This window comes from Lissotriton vulgaris, chromosome 2_2 (assembly GCF_964263255.1).
Source record: "Lissotriton vulgaris chromosome 2_2, aLisVul1.2, whole genome shotgun sequence".
NCBI lineage: Eukaryota > Metazoa > Chordata > Amphibia > Caudata > Salamandridae > Lissotriton > Lissotriton vulgaris.
This window is the reverse complement of record NC_141688.1, coordinates 53,537,774-53,556,666: the sequence shown is the minus strand read 5'-3', so window position 1 is coordinate 53,556,666 and position 18,893 is coordinate 53,537,774. Positions and strand designations below refer to the sequence as shown.

At 40.0% G+C, this 18,893-nt stretch overlaps 1 protein-coding gene across 2 annotated transcripts in view; it reads left to right on the top strand.

The window, feature by feature from the left end:
- STRA6 (signaling receptor and transporter of retinol STRA6) overlaps nucleotides 1-18,893 on the top strand; it is a 391,743-nt gene that overhangs the window by 302,672 nt on the left and 70,178 nt on the right. For both annotated transcript variants that reach the window (XM_086959278.1, XM_086959276.1), the window contains 2 exons: nucleotides 9,253-9,415; nucleotides 13,990-14,065. In XM_086959278.1, the coding sequence (XP_086815404.1) occupies nucleotides 9,253-9,415; nucleotides 13,990-14,065 (239 nt within the window). The remainder of the gene's footprint in view (nucleotides 1-9,252; nucleotides 9,416-13,989; nucleotides 14,066-18,893) is intronic.

Genomic DNA, 18,893 nt, shown 5'->3' with positions numbered 1-18,893 from the left:
ATTTGTTTATCAGTATCACTTTAGCTTCTTGCTTGAATGAAGCAGTTGAAGAGTTCAGTCTGATTTCAGGAGGTAGTGAGTTTCAAATTCTTAGGACCATATCTGAGAAGGCTCAGTTATACGTTTTGTTGTTATAGAATTTTGGTGGTTTTGGCAGTAGGGTGTCACTGCCTCTAGAGGCTCTACAGCCACCCAATAGTTTTTGTACAAGGTCAGAGTATCTACAGGTCCAGAAGAGTACTGAAGAACTGGTGTGTAAGGGCCAGTATTTATACACAGTTGTGCCTTTGATGTGGGAAGAAACTTCTAAAAGCATGCCTTTGAAGTGCACAGGTGCCCTGCCTTCATTGCCCTGGCTCCAGACTAACAACATGGGGTATGCAGCCCTTTGGAGACTGGACACAACCTGTTTAAGTGGAAGTGGGGTTAGGCTCAGCTCCTCTTGCCCATCCTTCCATTGATGGCCCATCCAGTCACAGTTAAGCGCTCCATTGTGTGTGGCTGTCTAGGAGGAATACACAAAGCCCAACTGTCAGTTACACCCAGTCATGTGACCCACAGATAAGCTTCAAACACCAAATGGCTGCTGCAAGAAAATGACGACTTTCTAAATGTGGCATTTTCAGAATTGCAATTTAGAATCCAACTGCACCATAAGACAGGATTTTAAATTACTTTTTCAGAGACACCAAACATACTCTAGCTACCTATTCCCACTTGTAAATTGCTCTAATAAAATGTATTAAAGTAACTCCAATGTTACCATATTGGAGAGATAGGCATTGCAAGAGTGAAAAACAAATGTAAGAGTGTTTTACTACAAGGACATGTAAAACTTAAAAGTGTATATCCTACTCTTAAAATACATTGCACCCTGCCCTCTGTACTGCCCAGGCCTCTACCCTAGGATTGACTTCAATATATTAAAATGGAATATTTGGGCCTGACAAATGGTTTCTTTTGCCAGCTCGACATGGCAGTTTAAAATTGCACACAGTTTGAGACATGTTTAAAGTACTTTAGTAGCATTTCATTTACAGGCCCTGGGCACAGTTATATATATATATATATATATATCAACAGGCATTCTCTCCCAGTTTGAAGAGAAAAGGAGACGCACATGGTATTCAGTTTGCAGACAGCATTTTTTATTCAGCAGTGTTGAGGCACCTGACGCGTTTCGTTTTTGCTTAAAAACTTCTTCAGAGGTGTTGCCTCAGTCCTTGTGAGCTTGCAACCGGGTTCCAGGTGATGTTGTTCACATTTATGCCACGCCTCTGGTGGACGCCTATGGCGGTGTGCTGGGCATTATGGTACCTGGAGTCCCATTAGTATTCACAGTCTAGTCCCTCACATTGCTGCAAAGAGAGGGTGTTTTTCCTCAGTTCAGCAGAATGCCATTATCGATCTGCAGTGAAAGTTTGTTGCAGCATTGTCAGTCCCCTCCATATATATGTCCTCCTCGATCGGAGTGTATGCGGACTGGTAAACAATATATATATATATGTATGTATATATATATATAACAATTTAACATATTGCGAAAGGATTAATAGAGAATATATTTTTATATGGTCATATGCCTATCAACAGGATCTATCAATTGACGATCCTGGGTGATTTTAACATGAAATTATTTATAAATATTTATATATATATTTATTTGTTATTTATTTGTATGCCATGTTTGCACAGACTACTTTGCGTTTTTTGCGCAATTGCATCTGCACTTTATCTGCGCACATTGCACTTTACAATGACAGATGACCATTAGTTATATTGTGTCTCTCCAACACTGCAATCTATTGAGCCACAGCATTTATGCGGGTATCATGTGTCACTTTAATTGGACATCGACAGCATTTGTTTGAATTGAAGTTTACATGATGTTAAACATTGCAACCAAATACGAAATGTCTGCATGATTTTGGCAACAAAATGTAATTATGGAAACAATATCTCCTTCCTCTCGACTTTTGTATATATCAACTGTGGTTTGGAAAACAGACTATCTAGGTCAGCCATATGTAGTGTGTCCTCGGTTTTTATTTTCTAATCACATGGTGTTGCAAATGAAAAAAATCACCAATTGAATTCGTGCAATGTACCCTTTAAAAGGGATGTTCTTTCATTTACCTGACGATCTGTGACCAAGGGCGGACGCCCGAAACGCGTCAGATTTGGTGAACTTTCCTTACCAATGAACTTGCCAATGAAGATTGGGACTCGCGTGGTTTTTCCTATGTTCTACCTGCTGGGTAGTTGTGTGGTGAGAGACTACTGTATATATATATATATATATATATATATATATATATATATATATATATATATATATATATATATATATATATATATATATATATTATATGTACAGCAGCAAATGACACTACCCACTGGAGGGACATAAATGCGACACAGCCTTTGGTACTACAGGCTCCAGAATGCAGTTCACTACAGGAAGTGATCCTGACATTAAAGCACCATCAGAGGAAGTGAATTTAAATACCACATCGAACTGCAGTAACCAAATGGCGTGTCTTGGTGTAATGGCTCACCTTTGAAAAAGTTCGAGGAGAACGAAACGCGTCAGGAAATGCCACATGCTGTTCCAGTCATAAAATAAAAATCGGCAGAAAAGAAGCTTCGTGTGCGACTCATTTACTTTCAGGAGGAGAGTGTTTTGTGAATATAAATCGGCTGGCTCTGCCGAAGAGTAACGCACCACCAGAAGAGCGCCATCATCCTCCGACCCTGAGCCTTTCGTGTTGAGTCGTGAAAGGACCTGCCCTGGTATTGGACCCGAGTCAGCTTTAAAAGCGAGCTAACACGGGGAAACTTCAGCCAAAACTAAATTAAAGTGACTTATATTTTGTACAGCAGCAAATGACACTACCCACTGGAGGGACATAAATGCGACACAGCCTTTGGTACTACAGGCTCCAGAATGCAGTTCACTACAGGAAGTGATCCTAACATTAAAGCACCATCAGAGGAAGTGAACTTAAATACCACATCCAACTGCAGTAACCAAATGGCGTGTCTTGGTGTAATGGCTCACCTTTGAAAAAGTTCGAGGAGAACGAAACGCGTCAGGAAATGCCACATGCTGTTCCAGTCATAAAATTAAAATCGGCAGAAAAGAAGCTTCGAGTGCGACTCATTTACTTTCCAGGAGGAGAGTGTTTTGTGAATATATATATATATATATATATATATATATAGCGAAATCATGCAGTACGCCAGCAATTTTCAGCGCAGCAATCCCGGGTACGAACCACTCAGGGACTCCAATGATGTTCTTAATGTTTTTTAAGGGTCATGAAACACTGTCTTTGAAAGATGAAATCAACACTATGTTTTTATGACTTATATATTTATATGTATATATTTATGAATGTATTTATTTATATATTTATTTATTTGCCTTTATATTGCACAATGTATATACTTCATTCATTTACCCACTGTGGGTTATATTCAAGACCAGGAAAACTATGAATTATTTGTATAGTCCCCTGTTTGTTTCTTTGAACCCTTGAAAACATTGTTTTTACAAATGGGTGGTTGATTGTAGTCCACCTTTTGTGTCATTGATTCTGTACATAAATTCCCTTGTGGCTTTGCGATCACATCATGTGATCAAGACAGTGGATACTGTCGAAACGCGTAATGGCGGGCATGCTGAGCAAAATTGAGCTGAAATAAAACACGCACTTTGTGTGGCACCATTCCTGGGTTCCTCTCATTGTCTTTTCAAATCTGCGTGCTATTGTGGCAGTGTTGAAGTTCCTGGGACGAGATATATATATATATATATATATATATATATATATATATATCTATATCTCAAAATCATGCAGTACGCCAGCAATTTTCAGCGCAGCAATCCCGGGTACGAACCACTCAGGGACTCCAATGATGTTTCTCAGTGCTTCATTATTTAAAGGCATTCAGTCAGTCCTGGCCAGTGCATCAGCATGACGCGTTTCAACAGAACAAGTCTGTTTTGATCACACTCCACAATTCTAGTGATTCTTAAATGTGAAAACTAAAGAAGGTACAGGCCAATAAAAATGCTTTTGAGTCAAATCACTTCAAATGTCACATGGTCATAGACATAGAAAAACAAGATACTTGTTAAATATATATGTTTTTCAAATAAGGTAGATATGCTTCACATAAATACTTTATGAATGCATAAATAAATATTGAGTTTAAAATCAATAAATATTGTTTCGCACATATATAATACTAGCAGCCCGTCCCGACGTTGTCCGGGTATGAATTGCTGCCGGCCAGTAGAATATTGTTTCGTAGGATTTCGTTTTGATAGCATTTCTTATCTGTGACAGGCCTGGGAAACGCTCCGCTTCACAGTGCACTGCTGATGCACTTAAGAGTGCGCGTTCAGTAGTGTGTGAACTCGAGTTTCTCTACTTTATTTTTCCTTGCAAAATCATATAGCGCGAACTCGACAAAATGGCATGAGCACAATTTACAATACAGAAGAACACATTCATTTGTGGTAGGCACGGCGAGACAAAGCGATTTGCCTGGAATCAACAGGATATTGAGCTGATGCCGAGATTCGAACGTAGCTCCCTAGCTCTAAAGTTCGCAATTCTAGAACTTGTGGCGGGAGCTGTGTCTAAAAGTGTATGTCGGTGCTGGCCATCAATGAGAGAGACCTGTGCATTTTTCAAATCGGTGGTGAAAAAATATGAGTATGTTGCTGGAGATGTGGGCCGCTGTGCCGCCAATGTACTTACCGGGGGAGGGTAAACACCCATTATTCTGCAACTTTATTTCTGTGTACCATCACTCCACATACTTTCAGTAGGAAAGTACCATGACTCTGCAATGCCATTATAACGCATGGCATTACATTTTATATGCTTTTATCACACATACATTTACAACGAAATTCGTTGTAAATGCATGAATGGTAAAAGCATGTTTTTTTATGTTTGGATAAGGTAAGTATGGGTATAGAGGTATATTTTTTGGGGTGTTTGGATATTTTAAGGGTTCAGATATAGTTCTGGGATATGGGGTACAGGGGTAGTTTTCGGGTTTAGGGATAGGTATGGGTTTTGGGCTACAGGGGCTACAGGGGTATTTTTAGGGTTCAGGGCTAGGTTTGGGTTTTGGGGTACAGGGGTATTTTATGGGTTCAGGGCTAGGTTTGGGTTTTGGGGTGCAGGGGTATTTTAGGGTTCACGGGTAGGTTTGGGTTTTGGGGTACAGGGTTTTTTCTATGGTTCAGGGCTAGGTTTGGGTTTTGAGGTACAGGGGTATTTTTAGGGTTCAGGGGTAGGTTTGGGTTTTGGAGTATAGGGGTATTTTAAGGGTTCAGGGCTAGGTTTGGTTTTGGGGTACAGGGATATTTTAGGGTTCATGGGTAGGTTTGGGTTTTGGGTACAGGGGTATTTTTAGGGTTCAGGGCTAGGTTTGGGTTTTGGGTGCAGGGATATTTTTTAGGGTTCAGGGGAAGGTTTGGGTTTTGAGGTACAGTGGTATTTATAGGGTTCAGGGCTAGGTTTGGGTTTTGGAGTACAGGGGTATTTTTAGGGTTTAGGGATGGTTTTGGGATACAGGGTATATTTATAGGGTTAAGATGGGTTAGTGTTTAAGGGTGTTGGGGTATTTTAAAGAGTAAGGGTGGGTTATGATTATGGGGTGCAGGGGTATTTAAAGTTAGCAGGGTGGACACCCGGAGCTGGAATGTACAGAACCTGGGAAGAAAAAACAATGAAATATTGGGCACAACACTCGCTTTTATTTCCCGTAATCCCGCGCCCCGCACACGCCCACGCCCCAGCACACGCCCACAGCACACGATATGAGACATGGCATGAAGGGCGTTTGTCACGCCCCCAGCACACGCCCATAGCGCAACGCAGACACGCCCACAAGGGACTAATTTGCTGGCACGGTTCTTTTATCTTCTAAATGTATATGGTGGGCGTCTGCATAGCCTATGTACTTCTGCTGCAACTGCCCTTTCCAACGCTGTATTGGGTGTTGTGATTGGTGCTGTGGTTTCTGAGATTACCCCCCTCAAAGGTTTGGGCTCTCGCTTTATTGTATTAGTATAGATATAGATAAAAGAGCATGTCAGGACATCAAGAATTGAGTAGGAAAATTCCCATTTCTACTATTATATAAATACATTTGATGAGTCCTCATATATAAATATGTGCAAATGTAGCAAAGATTTCTGTAAACATATGACATTAGTGCAAAAAGATGTATCTGATCGAAATATTAAGATCAAGACTCATGTGCATATATAGCAACAAAACATTTTAAAGTGAAAGTGCAAAAAGTGCCAATATTGTACATCTATAACAATTAAAATAGAAAAGGCAGCAGTAATGAATATCATCCCGGAGCCCCGAGAATATGTCCATAAATAAAGGACAGATAAAATACAGCAGCAGTATCCAAAACAAAGAATGTTATACATAGACCGTTGTTTGTGGAAGATTGATGATATAATGGGCCAGTGCCCAATAATATACCAATCGTCACAAACAAAAAAGTCAACTGTGTACTTAATTAGAGAAATGAAAAAAGTGGGGAACCTACAAGTAAAAAAGAACCCACTAAGGGGAAATGACTGTACATTGTTAAGTAGCTCATATAAATGGACTCAGCAATCAACTAATTAAAGTGCCATAATGCAGGAAAAAGGGTTCATGACATATAGAGAAGGCAACGGACTGATTAATAAAAAAATTATGTAGATCCTCCCCCATGTTGAGCCCGTTCTGCATCTTAGTGTCGAGCTCCAGGATGAATCTACTTTCCAATTGTCTGAGCTGACGCTCACGGTTACCTCCTCTGATATTTTTGGATCTGCCCCTATCACAAAGTAGTCCAGATCTTTTAAGTTATTGTTTTGAGCTAAATTAAGGTGCCTGGCTACCGGATAATTAGGGTCTGAATTGACTACTGCCCCCAAATGTTGAAGTATGCGGTTGTATACTTGCAACTTGGTACTACCAATATGTCTTAAATTGCAAGTACAGCATAATACATAAACCGTATAGTCAGTGCGACAAGTGAAAAATCCATCAATTTTAGTTGTTGAGTCTCAAAATGGAGTCCAATATTCAGTTGTACTAGTTCCGCATTTGCAAGCCCTGCAGGAGTTGCATTTCACAAACCCATTTTTGTGTGTCAGCCATGAACCTGATATTTTTACTTCTGGGCTAGTTCTTGCCAAATCATCCCGCATTGCCCTAGACTTCCTGAAGGTCAATACAGGTGCATTGGGAAGTAACAATGAAAGTGTTAAATCAGTTTTTACAATAGGCCAATTTTTCTGCATTATTTGTCTTATTTGTTTATGCTGTTTAGAATAAGTTGTGACCAGCCTTACTGACTGGATGTGGGTCACATTCAAGGTACCAACTTCAAGGGGGGTTTCAGTGTCAGGAGTAATGTTGCTAGGATTTCTTTCCTTAAGTGAGGTGTTTGCTTTGTCACGTGCTTTAAGAAGATCTTTTCTGGTATAACCTCTACTAAGAAATCTATCTAATGCCTCCTCCTGACAGATTCTTAGGTCGGAACTATTGCTGCAGATCTGATGGATCCGCAAAAATTCTCCATAAGGGATACTGCGAATTAAATGTCTGGGATGGGAACTGGTTGCATGAAGAACCGAGTTCCCAGCCGGCTCCTTACGATGTAATTTGGTATGCAATATTCCCATATCCACATAAACTGAGACATCCAAGAATTCATCCTGTATCTCACTTATAGTGGCAGTGAATTTTAAATTCAAATCATTATTATTGATGAGATATATATATATATCACTCTGGCTTCAATCCCCGATAACGGGTAAAGAACGGGCTGCACTCGTAGGGTACTCTCTCACCAGGTAGTTTATTGGTGTATAGGTTCAAAATACAGGATGCGTTTTGGCGTTCGACGCCTTTTCCCTACTGAATACAAAGTGCATACTAGCATAGTCGCCATTTTAAACAGTCGCCAGCAGTGTTTACTTCTCGTAAATCAATGATATAGAAATAGGACTTCCCCGCAAAAGAAAATGTATATACAAATGTGGGTGCCATATTAACATTTGTCTTGTTAATGCTAAATTATTCCATTTCAGATTTAGTTATCATTTATGCAGATAAATATTTGTATATGCAAAACAGAATTGTTTTTATACAGAAAAGATTGAAATAATTATTTACAAGCGCTTGTGGGTAATTTTAAATGCCTTGATCCAAACCTCATACAATTTAGACATCTTCAGTTAAAAGTTGAGAGATTATAGCAATGTTACCAATTTCAAATTCTGCGCTTTCATGAACCCTTCACATGTTGTTAACCTCCTATATATTGCATGTTATTGGTAAATTCATTTAAACAAAATTGAGCCCTGGATGGGCACTAATCACGGTTTCACAATAACTACATAAATGCTATTATCAATTAATTAAATTCAAGTTTTCAGGCGCCAGATCATCTATTAAAAAAAAACAATTAATGTAGAACCAAAATTAAATCAATATGTGCGTATTTACATGTGCAGCAGACATTCTTTTCACAATTCATTTCCTCCACTGTATTACCCAGACATCAGACTTCAATTTCAATCTACATGTACGGACTCCTGTCTTATCTTAACCTAGGTGAATTGAAAGTTCTTCCTCTGTATTGAGGCCATCAGGGATTACAGTTTGCATGTCGATTATGTATCTTGATTCCTTGATTCGAGCCTTCTCAGTTTGAGTTCCCTATTTCCCCCATGAGAGAGAGAGAGAGAGAGAGATATATATATATATATATATATATATATATATATATATATATATATATATATATATATATATATATATATATATATATTATTTATTTATTTATTTTTTTTTTTTTTACAGAACTTAACCACAAAATAATATTGAGAATTGAATTGAAAATTGAGAGGAAAAATCTCTTCTCTTTGACTTTTTTTTTCAGGAAACAATTAGGTGTCAGTTATCATGATGACCATGTCAGGAGGAGACTATTTTTTCTAGACTCTTTTTTGGTCACTCTAAATCACCCCTCCATTCCACTTGAATTGACTAAGAATAGAACAAGAGTTTCACAAATCTCTCATTGCTCATGTACAACAGAAATTATCTGCTGCATAAGGCATGTGTCACTGTTTTATTTCTGCTTTTTGTACCATTTCACTTTTCTTTCCATTGCTATTATTTTATTACATATGGATCCCTTCTTTAGGTGGCGCTTCTTTTGCTAGTGGTGTTCCTGCCCACAGTGCAGAAAATCAGAGCTGCAATAGACATGGACATCGTCCTAATGATGGCAGGGTTTGGGATAAATTTGACACAAGATAGAGAAGAAGCAATCATCCTCATTAAGTATTACCTCTGGGCACTGGAAGGTAAGTCACCATAGACCTCTTCATTTACTACTTCAGGATAAACAATATGTGTTGTTAGCCTTATTATGCAGCCTTCTGTGGCCCTTAAAGGTAAACGTTAATACACTGAACCAGGTTTTACCTCTGTACACAGCAAGGTTGGTATTAATAGACTAAATTAATGTGTGGTCACTAAAAGGCACTTCTTCATATAGCTATTGAAGGTTTAATCTCAGTACTAGAAGACATATTTTCATATATCTAATTGATGAATGGGTCTTGAGTCTGAAAGCCTGGCCTTTGTAGACCTAAAAAAAGGATTTTATTCAGTAAACTGGCAAGCAGGCCTACATATATCTTGTAAAGTAAATCATGTGGTCCTGGGAATGTATGCTTTTTAGAGATCTAATCAATTGTTACCCATGGACACTCAAAGAAAAGTTTTGAACATATGTACAACTCCCTCGCACTTTAAATCAATCCTTGATAAACCTAATCAACTTTTAGATAGCCCTCAGTAGGAGTTATTTGGGAACCTTTAGGTTGTCAAGCATCTCTAATAAGCACAGGTTTAGTGCCTATGAACCTAAGCAAGTTTTAACTATAAAAAATCAAGCAAATATTCTAGATGCTGAGTCCCAACCAGGAAATATGTTCATGTTTTGCCAGTAGGATAATACTTGTAGATATTATGTAATATTACTTTCAACATGGAAAGCTATGTCACATCAGATATTGCTTTTGGGACTCAGAAACTATTAGCTGACCCTGAATCTGTTTTTATAGAAAATGCATGTGTTTGATTATTGAAGGACCAGTGTGTTATATAAATATTGTTGAACCAGTTCGTGTTTAGCAGATTTTCTTAGTGTTATTAATAAAGTTTTATTTTGTAATCCACCTATGGTATATATGCAGTCGCTCCTAAAATGAGATTTTTCTTTGAAAGAGTTGAAAAATTAATTTTGAAGGTTGTTGGGTGGCTGCCCAATAGTGAAACAATCACATGTGTTTGGGGTCACAGATAACAGCAGCAGGTGATATGGAGAGATGTAATCTAACAAAATATGGTGCAGCACACTGGAGAGCATAGTACCAGAAGACTCAAACAGTCAGGTAGGAGGAGAAACGTGGATGAAGCTGACACATCATACACTGTGCACAGGGACATGAGTCCAAGAGACGGGTATTGGCTGCATCCCTGTCTACAAGCACTCAAGGTGGTTACTTGGATGGTGTGTTAGTATATTTTAATATTAATAAGGAAAGTGGCTCTGGAAAGGAGGTGTTTTATTACGGCTGTCCCTCTGAACGGGGTACATAATTTTGCCTTACAAATAAGTGCTTATTCATACTTCGTTGACACTGTGGACTTTCCCCTCAAAGCTATACATTTAGTGATAATTTAATTCTTTAGGTGAAGGCAACTTTAAGTACATCTTGTACTTGAAACTGGTTTGAATGGCTAAAACACAGCAAACTGACAGCCTGGTCATCAGAGGATACTGCTCACTTTTATATATTGGGTAATATTTGGTGAACACAGAATGGAAGTAAGAAGGAGTTCTTGTTTTACTTGTCTGTGATTTAACATGCTCCTATTTAGGACTCAAACTATGTAACCTCAGTGAGGTTGAATACCTCAACATGACGCTGTCAGTCTTTTTCCCAGATTCTTAAGTTTCTGGACTGGGACGGTCCAGCAGCATCAAACATGTAGCTGCATGGGTTGTCTAGTCGCCAGGATGCTGGATACTGGTCTGTGAAAACAAGCTGATGCACGAAAGTCTCTCCTTGGTACCTTGGCCAAGTAGTCCATAGCAAGTGGGTCAGACAAAATATAAATATCTGGTCAGGATAAAACTTAACAAGAAAAAACACATTACTGAGAACTTTTAAATGATTCTGGAGTTGACAAATAATAATCGATAGATATTGCAGAAAAGAATTGCGGTGTACAGAAGACGCAGGTAAATCAAAATGCGAACCTGGGCGAACTCTCGGAGGCTGCTCAATGAATTATTTTGTTCCTTTGAGAAATGCAATTGATTTGTACTGCAGGATGATCAGGCTGCCTTTATATTAGGGTTAGTTATGCCCTGGACTTTAGGATTGATAAGCCTGAAGGGACTAGCCAAATGAGGTCTGGATTTAGAGGTGATGGGTGTTAAAGTGTCAGAAAGGGTGTAGGACGTTAAGACTGTCTGCAACCCAAGAACACACATCACAAAATGGCATACAGTCCAAGTACGTATGGGCTATATCCACAAACTATATCTTGTAGTTAAAGTACACAATCCAGGGCAACCCAACTGTTTAATGCCTAGAACTCTGCACAACCTGGCAAGACCATGGTAACCCCAAATGAAGCTCGGAGCACAGGCTTAATGCAAGGCTCTTAGGCATTAGGGATGCATGCACCTGTCAAGCTGGAAAAGAGTCAGGGTGCCAGGGCAGGAGAAAGAGAAGTTACCTACAGTTAATGATAGGTGCCTCAGTGACCTTTGGATCCTGGTTACCGCTACTGATGGTGAGCTACATGTCCTTTGCCATTGCTCCAATGGTTCTTAGTTGTCCAGGGGCGACTTCAGGTGGGTGTTAGTAGTTATTCTGATCTCCTTGCACTTCCTGTCCGTAGGAATCACTTCCAGGCAGCAGACTGGCAGAAAGCAGAAGCGCCTAGGACAGACCTTTCTTTATGCTTAGCCAAGCTCACAGGGTTTTTTTTCTGTAGGTCTTCAATTTGCGTGAATGATTTCCCAGGTTAGTTTCTTTGTTACGGGCAGTTGGGTAATAACCCACTGCCAGTCATGTTGAAAAGGTGTAAAGGATTTGGCGCCATTCAATAAAGTAGCTGCACTGTTTTAGACTTTTTCATGTGCCTGGAGTCTCCGACCAGACAGCCAGGAGATGGGGAGTATTCTGTTGCTGTGCACAGTTTAGTGTTCTCTACTTCTTGCTTATTCTGCAAATAATCGAAATGATATGCACAAGTCCCTCAGATACTGTCAGGCACTAGCCAAATATGTGAAAATGGAAACACAATTCAGTATAGCGGGTTGACGATGCATGGAGTACACAACCTTTCTGAAGGGTAGCAAAGGATGGATAAAAAAGCATACAGCTGACCCACAGACTAGGCCTTGGAGAAAAGAATAATGTATCCTTTTAATGAGTTGACTCCTGATCACCAATCTCTACAGGCCACTGGCATAAAGGTTAGACATTTCAAATGCAATGTAAACACGGACATTGCTTGTGAGTGGACCTGACAGGCAGGTTAAGGCGGGGTGCATATAGAAAACCAAAGAAGGTGTGTGGGAATGCCAGCTTCAGGCTGATCCAATAGTCTTACACATGGTTCATCCGCCTTGCGGGATGGTACATAGCGCCGATGGGCATATATTGTAGGAGTGTGTCATGTACAATATTGATACATCCTTCATCTTGCAAACACCACTGGGGGGGGGGGCCTTACCATACAAGAATACTGGGCTAAAAGTAAAACTTTCCTTGGATGATGCAGATCTGCCCCCTGAGATTGTTGCGTCAGAGAAAAAGTATTAATATATGCAAATGCTTAAATCTGGCATTAATGTTTCCTAAATAGTGGATTTCCATTCCATATGTTGCGCCCATTGTCAGTCATTCGTTTTTTTGGGTATTTTGTGTTATTGTTAAAATGACCCAATAACAATATGTACATCTGAGTGTTAGGATGTGAACCTAGTAAATTGAAGGTTACAAGCCTAATTTAGAGGTCCAGAGCTGGAGCATTTTTAGTTTCCACCAAACACCCAATCAGACCCGTACTTTTGGCTCAGGAAGACAGATCCGAGGAAGCCACAGCCGGTCCATTCAGCCTTGCTGCATTGTTCCATCTACCATTAAATAAAATATGTGTGCTAAATGGCAGGCTTTATTTTACTAAACGTTTTAGTGAAGAAAGATCATCTAGATTTGCAGTAATCTGCTGTCATCTTTAATATCCATTTCCCCTGCGTGCAAATCAAATGCTGCTGTCAGGTTTTTACATACCTTCCGTCCATAATCTCAACCAGTGAATAACTAATTCACAGGTGAACTTAATTCCGTTTCAGTTGTTTTTCTTTACCTAAGTCCGCACGGGAACGTTTGTTAAAGTATACACCTATAAGTTGTATGCAAATCTACAATGAAAAGCGAATGAAAAAGATCAAGTGGGGGCAGAAGTATCTCCTTCATACGGTTCATAAATGGCCCTTCCATTAGTCCTGTAGTTCTGTAAAGCTCCCATAAGACTACATTTATTTTTGAACTTTGATTCACTATCTGCTGCACTGGTTCTAGTTCACTTACAGTCAGAATAATTTACAACGACCTTTCACTATGTTGAGGGAATCATGGATTCATTCAGTGTTTTAAGAACATATGGCTGTATAAAGTCTACTAATTCTTTTGAATTTGGGTTCCTCAACGTTATTTTGTGTCTTTTTTGTGCTTGTTGTGTTTTTCTAATTTGAGCTTCTGTATTTTTTAACTCTCCTGGTGCATTCTTGGCTGTTTTTTTTCTGTTTCTCTATTCTGTTCTAAATGCTCTTTTCTGTATCTTCCAGTGTGTTATGTTTCAGCCTTGGTCTTATCTTGCGCACTGACTGTCTGCATGCTGGTGAGATCCCTGGTGCTGCACAGGTGAGATGGGTCCAGTGAACAAATAGGAAAGAAGGAAAAATGCGGTGGGATGATAGGTGTTCATAGTATTGTTGTTATATAAAGTCAGTGAAGGCTGTGGTTCCTCCTGAAAGGATCACTATGCTCAAAGACAATATTTCCTCTTATGTTGTGTCAGTAAATAAGTATCAAAATGTGTTAGCAATCATACCTGTGTCCAGTACTCAATCGTGGTACAGTTGCATGTCACTACAATGCATTCCTTTCCCACACATGCCTTTATCACGCAATGCCTTTGCAATGCATCCTTTAACACATGATGCCTTTACCACACAATACCTTTGCAATGCATTGCCTGTGCCACACAAGTCTTTACCATGCATATGCCTTTACCATGCATGCCTTTACAACAAAATTGTAAGTATATTTCAGGTTAGTGAAACCTCTTTATATATATGACCCAACATTTCAAACAAAATTGACACTCAGGTCTACGTGGTAAAGATTTAGTCTCAACAAGACTAGTTTCAGCCAAGGCAGTGGAATTGATCACGTGCACATTGAGATAATTAGATGGTGTACATACAGCAAAAACAACAAATAAACGAAGGACTACAAAAGCAAAATCCATTGCTGTTGTACCTTGGGCGCCATCAAAGAATTAGCAAAATGTCAAAAAAACATGTGGCGAGGGTCCATAAAACATTATGGAAGGCATTATGGAAGGCACAAAGGATGAACAATTCTTATACTATGTGGAAAAGTCCCCCAGAAAGAATCCTTATGTGGCCAAATGCCATGATGGCGTCTGCAGCTGTACAAATGTACTGATTGTGTATCAAAAATGTGTGTTGCTGCTGTGCTGTTAGTGTGACAGCTTTGAAATTAACATGCACATGTAAATATTACTTGCCATAATAAAGCACATGTTTGTGTCAAAGCCTGCATATTAGGAACACCGAGCAAAGGTCCAGTGTGGAAATTAATTGTACAGGCATCATGGACATAATGCGTTGTGGCACCGCGAGTGCCCACAGGCTCTGCAGGCGAGATTGTCACTGTGTAAATGTGCCATCCAAGGAATCAAGTACGTTTGTCAAAGAAACCATGCATACTCCGAACACAGACCCAAGGCCCAGTGTAAGAAATAAAGGGTTGAGCTATTAGTTCTAAGTGCATTATGGTACCATGAGTCCCCAGCAGGAATGTCTGTAGTTAGGCATGGCATACGGCTCAGCCCTAAAAAAAAGGGTACTTTGGAAGGACTCTCCAGTTTCATATGCGCATGATTAAAATTATAAAGTGAGACCAAAAAATTTGACAAATAATAATAGAATTAGTAAATAACTGTTTTGCTGCTGCGAGCTTGACTTAGAGAAGGAAGCAGAGCTGGCCTGGGCATAGCAGGCACTGGGCATTTCCCCAGTGGGCCGCCAGGTTGGCGACTGGTTTTGGGCCTCTGGGGGAGCCGTTTTTGTTACTGGGGACTGGCAATATCGGCTCCCGGTAACAAAATCGTCTGACACCGGCCCAAGCAAACAGCTCAGCTGCACCCCTCCCCCCTGCCCCCCCCCCCCCAGGGGGGCGCAGCTGAGCAGTTTGCCAGGGCCGGTTTTGGTTCCCAGTCCGGCCCTGGAAGGAGGAGATAAAGAGACAATAGTGCTGTGCAAGGGACATGTGTGCCTGGAACACTTAAGCAAAACAAGTTGTAAGGGCTGTGTGGCATGCCACTTATCCTTGAGCCCACTATAGATGAAGTGTCCACCAGTGCCACTGCCAGTTAAAGTTTGACAGTGCAAGCAAGCACAAAGTCGTGCCCAAGTGGGCTGGTTCAAATGTGGCACCTTGGGAGAAAAGTAATATTGTACGGAGATATTTAACAATACAGTAGAAAAATTGAAAATCAAGGCCAAGTGGGCATAGATAGATAACTGCAGCTGCAGTATGTGTTGTTACCCTGATAGAAGAGCTGTCCAAGTACATCAGAGAAGCCCAAGTGGTAAAGGATAAATCTTCTCTGTATATATCAAGCAAAGCATGGTGCAGCTGTTTCCATATAAATTCATAACACCAGTACACTGCGTCTGCTGAATTCAATAGTAATAAGGTCATGAATCAACAATATTCTAGAAAGTTACACAGTGTACCAAGATAAAGCAAAACAAAAAACATAGGAAGTTGTGCACAAAAGCACTCTTATCTAATGTGTGAAGTACTCCACGGTGTCAAGCGAAGAAAAGTGTATGGGTACTCATCCAAACTGCCAAACTGGGATACCATGGAGTGCTCCTTCCTTTCCTCTTGTAACCAAAAACACAAAATGAATCAGAATTAGCAATAAAGATAAATTATATAGAGAGGTCAATAAAAACTCTTCATAAGTGTGCAATTCCAGAAAAGCATGTCACAGAAATACAACAATTCAGTCATTGTATAAATACATTTGTAATTACTCGTCCTAATTCAGACCTGCAGGAATACTTAATTCCTCATCCAGATTCAGACCTGTAGGGCACATAGTGTCAAGTTCAATGATGAGTTGAGATTCCCTCTTTCTCATCCTCAGGGTATGGTCACCCCCTCTGGGGTTGAGATTGACATGTTCAATTACATAAAATGACAGATTACTGTAGTTGCTTTAGTGTTTCTCAAAGCAATGTCTAGCTACTGGCTACTTAGGTTCATTATGGTTGATGGCCCTGAGATGTTCCAAACCCCTTTTCTTTGCTGCAAAAATGGTACTGTCAATGTAGCATAGAGGACATGGACATTCCAGGACATGAATTACATGGTGTGAACTGCAAGTCAGAAATTGTCTAATGGTGTGGGTGTAGCCATTAATTATGTTGTATTCTTTTCTGATGTGGCTGTTTTTGCAAGCCTTACATCTCCCACAAGGGTACAAAATCCTGTGGGCTATGTCTTTAATGCCTTTGTGAGAGTGATACAATGTGTCACTGAATGATTGCGCTCTACTGTATTTGTTTTTGTGGTTCTTGTTTCCGATATTGGGGTCACATTTCAGAATACCCCAATTCTTGGCAAGAATACGTCTCACTTCAGTGTAGCTGCTGTAGTAGGCCCTTGACGTGGATTCCTCAGTCTGGTGTGGTGTATTACGAAACAGTGGATGTTCCCTATTTACCCGCTCGACTCGTGCCTTATGGAGAACCCATTGCGGATATCCTCTTTCCAAAAACCTTTAGACCATCACTTTTTGTCCCAGAGGAAAGCTTTCTCAGTACTGCATTTCTTACGTGCCTCAGTAGTTCCCCATAGGAGGTACTTCACTTAAGATTTTTTGAATAACTGTGTTTGTATCTCCCCATTGAGAACGCCAATATCAACATAGACATATTAGTCGCTGCTCTTGAGTATTGTTGTTGAGTTTATTGACAAACCCGATGGCCGAGGTAATAGACCACATCACATAATGAAGTGGCTGGCCTTGGACAAAAAAGAATCCCGTATGCTGGTTCTTTTAGATTTGTCGCCCGCCTTCGACACCATCTCCCATGATATTTTGTTACAGATGCTCTCGGAGATGTGGGTCCGAGGGAAGGCTCATGACTGGTTTAACAACTATTTAAAGGATCGTTTCAGCACCGTGCACCTAGGCTCACAGGCTGCGTGTAGCAGACGAGTATGTATTGGAGTTCCACAGGGTTCTATCTTGAGCCCTATGCTCTTCAATCTGTATGTCACCCCACTGGCCAAGATAATTAGATCCTACGGGTCTGAGGCCGTCTCGTGTGCAGACGATACCCAGCGGCTGATCACCTTTGGCCAGACCCAACTGATACCATGATCCGGTTTAAAAACTGTATTACCCACATTGACAGCTGGATGGGCCAAAATAAATTGCAGTTAAACAACAGCAAAACCGAGATCATTCTGTTTGGCAAGGCCAAAGATCATTGGTCAAGCAGCTAGTGGCCCCAGACACTCGGCCCCTCTCCATCTCCAAAACAAACATCTGCAATCTGGGAATTACCATCGATAATAAACTCCGTAAGATGGCACCTGCTATGCCATCTTACGGAAATTACGGAAAATCTTCAAATGGCTACCAATTGAAAACCAGAAGCCACTGGTATTGGGCCTCATTGTTAGTCGGTGATATATATATATATATATATATATATATATATATATATATATATATATATATATATATATATTGGATATATATATATATATATATATATATATATATATATATATATATATATATATATATATATATATTACCTACTGGCGGCCGCCAGTAGGTAGTTATAGTTAGGATTTTTTTCAATGCAAAATCTCAAAATTCTATTGTGAATAACTTTGGCGCCGGTTGAGGAATCTGCCTGAAAATGTCCTCAAATTTGCCTCGCCAAGCTCCGGTCCCTCCTTGAAAGTTTGGGGGGGATTCGTCAAGCGGGGGCCGAGATAAAAGGGGGGTCCCAAAACATGTTTTCCCCATGTTAATTTCCATAGGGCGGTCGACCTGACTTTTAGCCCGAATGGCTGAATGGATTCCCACCAAACCTGGCAAAATTGTAGGGACTGGTACCCCGATGTGCCTTTGCTATGTCTCAAGAAATGTGCTCCAGTGGTTTTTACAAAAATTAACTTTGAAAAAATATATATTGGGCTACATTGGGCTATATATATATGTTAGAGCCCAAATGTAGCCCAATGTAGCCCAATGTAGCCCAAAGATGGCCACCAGAGACAAAAAAAAACAAATGTAGCCCAAATATCAGCCAGATGTAGCCCAACTATAGCCCAATGACAGAATGTCCCAGAGTGTTCTAAAGAACAACTAGAGCGCTAACAGTCTTACTTATGACAAAAGTATGGC